This window comes from Prunus mume, linkage group LG1 (genome assembly GCF_029339155.1).
Source record: "Prunus mume cultivar Tortuosa linkage group LG1, ASM2933915v1, whole genome shotgun sequence".
Taxonomy (NCBI): Eukaryota; Viridiplantae; Streptophyta; class Magnoliopsida; order Rosales; family Rosaceae; genus Prunus; species Prunus mume.
The window spans coordinates 31,061,304-31,069,288 of NC_142698.1; the positions used below are offsets into that span (position 1 = coordinate 31,061,304).

The following is a 7,985-nucleotide window of genomic DNA, read 5'->3' on the forward strand; positions in this document are numbered from 1 at the left end:
TACTTTCTACAAGGAAATATTTCCTCGTTAAAGAACTTATGTGTTGTAGACTAGTGTTTCCAGAATATTAAGTAGATTGCAGAGGTTCAAACATTCAAGATTCAAAATTAGTAGGAAAAAAATGCATATATAGGATTACGAAATTCTAATAAAAACTCTTCTTTCGAACTATAGTAATCTAAAACCCCCTTTCAGATAATGTTGTTGATTCAAGCACACAAAGTACGAAGACTTATTGAATCAATATCACCATTACTAAAGTACTTGATTACAAATTTTTCCTCAATTATAACGCATAGATACACATTATGCTGGGGGTAAGGTTAAACATTAGGATTTGGCTTTCTATTGGATCATATGTTTTCTTGGCTGAAATATAAGGCTTGAATAGTATGTTGACAAGAACATATCGCACAAGAGTGGATATTGCAAGAAAACGAACAAGACAACTGGAACAAAAGCAAATATAAATATAAAATCCGAGACGAAACCTAATCCGTCGTGACAAGATAAATAGAAGGCTGTGCTGAAGGCTATCATCATGGATGTCATGGAGATGAAGAGTGATGCGAGTCCTACCATTAACTTCAGCGGTAAGGATTTGAGAAAATCGTTTTCTGCATACCGTGAGGTGAGGATGTACAAGAACATCAGCATGGAAGTTGAAGACGAAAAGAGTGCTACTCCATCTGATATGACAAAGATGAGAAATGCTGTATCTTTTAGGAATTTTGGTGCTCCTGTATTGTCAGCTATACCACCTGGTATGGTAAATGCAGCTGAAAACACAACAGTGGTGATAATGGTCGCAACAAGCATGCACGAATTTGCAGTGTTTTTCATCCATGATTCTCCCTTACACAATAACCCCTCATGCTCACTAGTGAATAATTCTTGAGGTGTTTTGCCGTCCTTGTTTTTCATATCTATGGACAGAGGTTGAACAATCTTTTTCACTTCCTGTCATAGGAAAAATCGATGATGAAAATTGAAGGACACAAAGATTTTAGGGGCAAACGATTGAAACTGTTTAAAATAAATGTAGAAGTAATAAGGAGGCCACCAATACATTCTATCAAGAGCTTTCTTTTCATCCCAATCAATTTCATTAGACTTAGATTCAATGTTATTTTATATTGTGCAACGCCTTTTGACAGCTGCTACTATGATAGATAAGAGCTTAAGTGTTTATAATTTAGTCTCCACTTTGTGTTATTGGAAGATATCATGAGTTCGAATCTCGTGTACATACAGTTGTTGAATAAAAAAGAAATGTTTACAAAAAGGGAAATAATGTTTAAGAGAAGACATTTAACACATAATAAATTGGTAAAGATTGCAAGGGTACATGGAGAGGTACCTCAAACCATACTAACTCTCGCTGCATTTGTAGAGCTGCTCCTGACACAAGATTGAGTTGATTTTGAGGTGCTAGTTTTGCAGCAAGATGTAAAATGTTGTTATTCTCATCATCAGTATATGTCACTATGATGTCTTTGATTGAACCCGTCTCATGTACTAAATTGAAGATACTTGCATGACGATACAAGACTGCAACATGGAATATAGTCCGATTTTCGTCATCAGTTTCCCATAGTAAATCTGGATAAGCATTAATAAGCACAGACAGGAACTCATAATTTCCTAATCTCGTCGCATCAAATAGTACTTCCGAAGGTTCTGTGATGAGGCACATGACATAGTCATCGTCATGTTTCAAGATTTGATTCCAAAGGCATTTGACTAGTTCTAGGGCTCTAGTTTGCTTCGAGCTTTTATACGAATCCTCAATGCCTGAGACTACTTAAATTTTAAGATGTAAAAAGGTCAATAAACAACAAGATCAAGATTACCAAATAAACAAAAACACACAACTAATTACTACACATGTCAATATCATATATAATTTTCGAAGAATCAACTCACATGATTTCATGAGCCTACTGCACATTCCTAAAGTACTTCGGCCACCAAATTCTAAAGGCCTTCGAGCCAAGACATGTAAGGCAGTTTCTGCATTGGAATTACTGGCCGTTGCTAGTGTTGTATCATCTTCTAGCATCTTCATGGCTAAATCTGCATAATGTCATAGGGATCTAAGAAAGAAAGAATGCAAAGAATTTTGAAATAAACCAGTTGTAAAAGTTTATTATTAACTAATTCCTCCACTTCTAAGTGCACATAAAAATATAGAAGACATCTTCTTATAGACTTGATGACTAAAATTCAACAGAATTAAAGGGTACATAACCTAAGATATGAGTAAAAGAAAATACTAGAATGGGCAAAAAAAATTCCTATTAAATTACTAGAAAGGGTGGAACTGGTTCTACTATATCTAAGTCAAATAATCTAAGATATGAGTAAAAGAAAATATAAATGAATTGTTTAATGTTTAACAAGCTCCACCATTAATTTGATAAATGCTATTAAAAGAGAGAGAGAGAGAGAGAGAGAGAGAGAGAGAGAGAGAGAGAATAACATAAGGAAGAAGAATTTGTGCAACTTACCATAAAGACCAGTATCGATACAAGAAAAAAATAGAGCATTGCGGTTCGTTTCATTTAGTGTTGGATACGTTTTAGGATATAAGTAACACGCCATTCCAGATTGTCCTAGCAAAGCAGCCTTAAATAGCGGTGTCGGTCCTTTACCAGTTTGAATTGTTGGCAAGAACTTATTTTTCTGAATCATAATCTTGGCAATTTCTATGGATCCAGCTTCGGCGGCTAAACTCAATGCAGTGTTTTCTTTCTTGTCTTGAAGTGCCAAGTCTTCTTCATCCATCATTTTGACCAGTTCCTCCACAAAGTGAATATGCCTTGCACCTGCTGCAATGTGAAGAGCAGTCTGCCATCCTTTCGTTATGCTAGCACTTAAAAGTGTAGGATTATTAGTTAAGATTCTTTTAGCGGAATCCCAATCACCCTTTATTGCAGCTTTGTGCAGGGGCACACATAAGTCCAAGTATGCTTCTCCTGTGTAGGATTTAAAGGAATCAAGTCATATGACGAATTAATTTGTGTTGAATCACGAAATGTTTCATTGTACTCTTGTTCATATTAAACAGATATCATACGTACTACTGCTTTTTTCTAGCAGATGACGTGAAGGATGCTTAGGCTCTGTGGAAGCAGGTGTAGATTGTGGTCCTGGGCTAGACATGGTTCCAAATATTTAAACTTGCTCAAATGTGTCGTACCTGCGCAAAAACTTGAGCTATTCAGCAAGTAATTATTTATTTCTAAAGCAATAAGCTAGGTTAAAAGCAAGAAAGCACAATAACACATAAGCCACAGCTATTTCTAAGACAATATAAGGGCCCGTTCGGTAATATTTTTTGAGCCCGTTTTCTGTTTTCGTTTCTTGTTTTTCGCAAATACACATTCGTTCGGTGCATCGTTTTTGTTTTCCCTCACATTGAAAACAAATCTAACTTTGTGAACAAAAGTTGAAAACGATAAAAAGTTGTTTTCAATGATTTCGTTTTCAGTGTTTTCTGAAGACACGAGAATGAATCCCATCAACAACTCTAGCTATCTCTGTTGACAACCTATAAACCCACCAACAGGATCAACATCCATCTTCTCCGACCCAAAATCAAACAAATTTGCAAACTAAGAAAAAAATACAAAGGAAGAAGAAAAAAAAAAAAAAAAACAAATACTGGAAGAAGAACCACCACATACCCAGCTCAACCACCATCATCACCCAATCGAACCCCCACATACCCAGCTCAACTGCCATCACCACTCAATCAAACCACCACAACCATTAATTAGTGGAACAAGAGAGAGAGAGAGAGAGAGAGAGAGAGAGAGAGATATATATATATATATATGGGTGGGTTTATGGGATTCATGCCATTGAAGGAAGGAGGAGTGGGTGCAACCTGGGAAGGAAAGGAAGAAGAAAAGAGGAAGAAAAAGAGAAAAAAGAAACGGCCATGCGAAGGAAAAAAAAATTGAGAAAAATGAGAAGAAGAAAAAAAAAAGGAGATAAAATAGTTTTTGGGCTTTAAATATCTTTTTTTTTTTCATTGTTTATAATAATTTTAGCCTCTAAAAATATCATAATTTAAAATAAATAAAAAAATTTAGAATTGAAATTAGCAAATTTACCCCTAAAAATAACTCACATATTATTATTATCAAATTATACTCTCAGACACGTTTTCACTGTTTTTATTTTCTGAATTTGTTTTCCAAGTAATCTACAAGACGCATTTTCGAATCATGAAAATGTGAATTCATTTTCTCATTTTCATTCTCTAAAAATATTCTCAAAAAACATTCTCCGAAAACGTTACCAAACAGCCCCAAAGTATTTTCTTTCTTCAATCGATTCTTCATCTCATAACACACGTGTATTATACATGAACGTACTTTCCCTTCTTATATGTGATTTTTCAAAATACGGCGATTATATACACTTTTGTTAAAGACAAACAAACTATATATTCACGTATTATATACATATATATACATATTCTCAACGCTTAATTCATGCAGTGTTTTATTATAGATTTTTAATAATATACAAGTAGGTGGATGACGACGGTTTCAACTAGGTCCATATATCAATGCCTCCTGACTCTGTTGGTGTAGGTGGTGTTGCCAGTTGATGTGGCGGTAGTCGGTGATCGACAAATGCAGCGGCGGTTGCCTCGGTGGTAACGATTTCATTGATCAAAAAAAAAAAAATTTAACCCACAAGGAAACCTTGTGAATTTCAGGTTTGATTGATATTTGGGCAACATAACTTGGTTTTTTTCTTTAGAAATTTTTTGGGTTATTGTTTGTGGCTCCCTATGAACTGAACACCTTGAATGGGTTCAAAAAAAGGGATCTACAATTGATTGAGAGAATGAACCAAATCTTTGCTGTTTGAAATAGAAAATTGAGGAAAAAGCACTAAAGAAAGAATGGAGTTTCACTAAAACACCCAAAATGGAGGTTGAAATTATAAAAAAATCCAACACCCAAAACACTTTAGAAACACACCCAAAACCCATCATTACACACACTCAAAACCTATTTATAAACACACCCAAAAGGTTGACTTTGAGATTGATTTTGGGTGTGTTTCTATATTTAAATAATGCTTGAGTTTTTTTATAAATACATGTCTAGAATTGGGTTTATTTATAAATTTGTAAAGAAAGAAATGGGTGACCATGAGAGGCAGAGACAATCAATTAGATGGCAGTGAAGAAATTAGTGTAAGGTAAGGGTAGAATAAGAAAGAGAAAGAACAAAATTGATTAAAAAGTATTAAAAAGTAAAATAGAGTGTAAGTGAAGAAAAAGATAATAGGAAATCAATTCCCTTAAAAAAGTAAAACAAAAAAAAAGCAGTGGTGATTTTTCCTGCTGACGTCGGTCACCTACATGAAGGCTGACGAACCACCAAAACAATTATTACATGAACCAGCCAAATTGGCACTAACGTCCGACAATGAAATGCCTGGTGGACCCGGCCGTCCTTGACATAATGACATAGATTTATTTTTTGTTTATTATTGTTTCCAACTTTTGTAGTAAAAATTTGGAGTCAATGGAAATTATATATATATATATAAGGAAAATGCTAGATTTATTCTATTTTTATATCACATTATGTACTATCTCTTTAATAAGGAGAGATTCTATTGTATTGGTGAGCTCCACCTTTATTAGAGCATTTTCACCCATAGTGCCATTAGGGATGGGCATTCAAACTGGCAAACTGAAAATCCGAGCCTAACCGCACCGGAAAAAAATCGAAAAAAAATCAAGTTGACCAAAAAGTCAAAAATTGAACCAGACCGATTTGGATCGATTTTGGATCCGATTCTATGTCTTCAAAAATCGGACCGGGCCGAAACCAAACTAGTCAAATTAAAAATTATATAATTTCAATATTTATTTATATTCAATGCTATATTTTTAATCTCATAACTAATATTTATCCAAGTTCAATTTCAAAACATCTCTCTGTTCTAGCTTTAATATTTATTGTTATATGAAATTAAATAATTTATTAATTTTCACGTCAAAAAAACAAAATTTCAGTTGAAATTTGTATTTAAAAATAATTTTAATAATCCAGTTCAAAACCAAACCGGACTAAAACCAAATCGGAACTGGTTCAACCCGAACCGAATAGTTTTTGAAATTTTTTTGTTAAAACCGAATCGAACCAAATCAGATGAATAGTACCAAATTCGATTTTAATTTGAGGCAAAAACCGGTCCAAACTGTCATGACAAAGGGAAAGGGCAAATAAGGACATGTACTATTTATGTGAATAGTGACAACCCTGCAAAAGGCAAGTTGTGTTTCCACCTATTGGCATGACAATCCAAGGGCAACTACTATTCACACAGGATTAATTTTATTTATATGTATGAGATTAATAATAATAAAATTCCTAGGTATGTGTAAAAAAAATATGTTTCTGAATTTTTTTCAATTTTTTTACTTTAATGACATCATCACTGATGTCATTGCCCTAAGGCAAAACTCGGGCTATTTTGCCTTTAGACCTGCCCAGACTTGTGGAGCCCACATCTGCACTGGGCTGCATGCAGTGCACTAGAGCACTCTTCGCAGGTCTAAGGGCCTCCTGCTCGAGCTGGGAGTAGTCTGAAAGTGCTCTTAGAGAGGTGGTTCACAATGTGGTATAAAAATATGGTAAGCTAACGTTACCCTATTTTTAATGTATATAACCAAAAGCTAAAAAGAAAAAATCTCAACTCCATTATTGTTTGTTCTAGTCAAAAGTTTTTCCTACTTGCATTTAACTTTGGACTAATCTTTGATTCGACGCATGTACGTACAAGATGAACAAGTCAAATGAAGAAATTAATTATGCATAACTAATATAATTTATACAGGGAGGATAACAAAATAAAACATGAAGATAATGGATGTGTGGAAATATCTAAGACGATACTCATCACATGCATACAAACAAATAAAAACAGAACTATCTACGTTGAATTTGTGTAAATAAATACATGCGTGGTACATAGAAGTAAAAATAAAACTGTTTTAAGACGGTTAAATTTGAATTTTTGTAACATAAACAATTTTTTTTCCTTATCATTGGAGGTAATCATTCATACAAATAGAAGGTGGAAAATTTGGATCACGTCTATGAAATCACGGATCTGGAGCCTTGTGAACAATTTGTTGGAGTTTTTTCTTTCTTCAAAAACTAAAAGGAAAAAAAAAAGGAAGAGAGAACAGGCAAGGAAGGAAGAAGTCATGGATATAAAGATTATACTTACAGTGTTCCAAGTGCCCAAATAGATCTAAACCGCACCACCACTCCCCTCCAGGTAGGTTTTAGAGAGAAACTGGACAGAAAAAGAAGACATGGTACCAATCTTCTCTACGTACGGCTGGCATGCTTGGTGGAAACTTCAAGCGCACACACACATATATATAAGGGGGTTGCTATATGTACTTGGTCTCTAAAGGGGAAAAGATTCTTTGAGGACTTAAATGTGCGAAGTATAATGTTCTGTCATTTTTTTTTTTAACATTTCCACAACACAAAGTTGTGAATATAAAACACGAGGGCTGTGGAAAATTAGTACTCTTGGGCCGTGTTTGGTAATTAGGATTGAATTAGATTAGGAGATAGGATTGGAATGTCATTGGACTGGAAATAATAAGTACTCTTTACTAATTGGCACTAGTGTTTCGATTTCGTGTCTGGGCTCCCGGTCTTATGTCCAACCTTTTTCTTAGAATAAGTTATCTTATAAAAGTGCACGTAATTAAATTATGGTGAGCTTATCTTTTGTCATATATATTATTTTTTTAGCACCAAATATGGTAGGGGATTGAACTAAGCTAATATCCAATACCCACCAAACCAAACGAGGCCTTGGAGGGTTTGACTATATAGTTGAGCCTGTAGAGACAAGACGATATTATATGGCCAGTGGCTTCCCCACTGAGAGGCAAGAGACAAAGAGGGTCGACCAAAGCTTAT

General features: G+C 34.5%; 1 protein-coding gene across 3 annotated transcripts; it reads right to left on the reverse strand.

The window, feature by feature from the left end:
- Nucleotides 1–232: 232 nt before the first annotated feature.
- On the reverse strand, nt 233–7,527 carry LOC103328663 (uncharacterized). Of its 3 annotated transcripts, none has more exons than XM_016795680.2 (6): nt 7,273–7,527; nt 3,084–3,202; nt 2,511–2,978; nt 1,927–2,076; nt 1,361–1,803; nt 233–960 (listed from the first exon to the last, which is right to left on the reverse strand). In XM_016795680.2, exons 2-6 carry the CDS (start codon nt 3,163–3,165, stop codon nt 346–348), a joined length of 1,758 nt encoding a protein of 585 aa, XP_016651166.1. In that variant the 5' UTR covers nt 3,166–3,202; nt 7,273–7,527; the 3' UTR covers nt 233–345. The 3 variants fall into 3 exon arrangements, with proteins under 3 accessions (XP_016651166.1, XP_008229300.2, XP_008229295.2); XM_008231078.3 differs by having other exon boundaries at nt 1,361–1,551; nt 7,273–7,526; XM_008231073.3 differs by having other exon boundaries at nt 1,361–1,800; nt 7,273–7,526.
- Nucleotides 7,528–7,985: the final 458 nt, after the last annotated feature.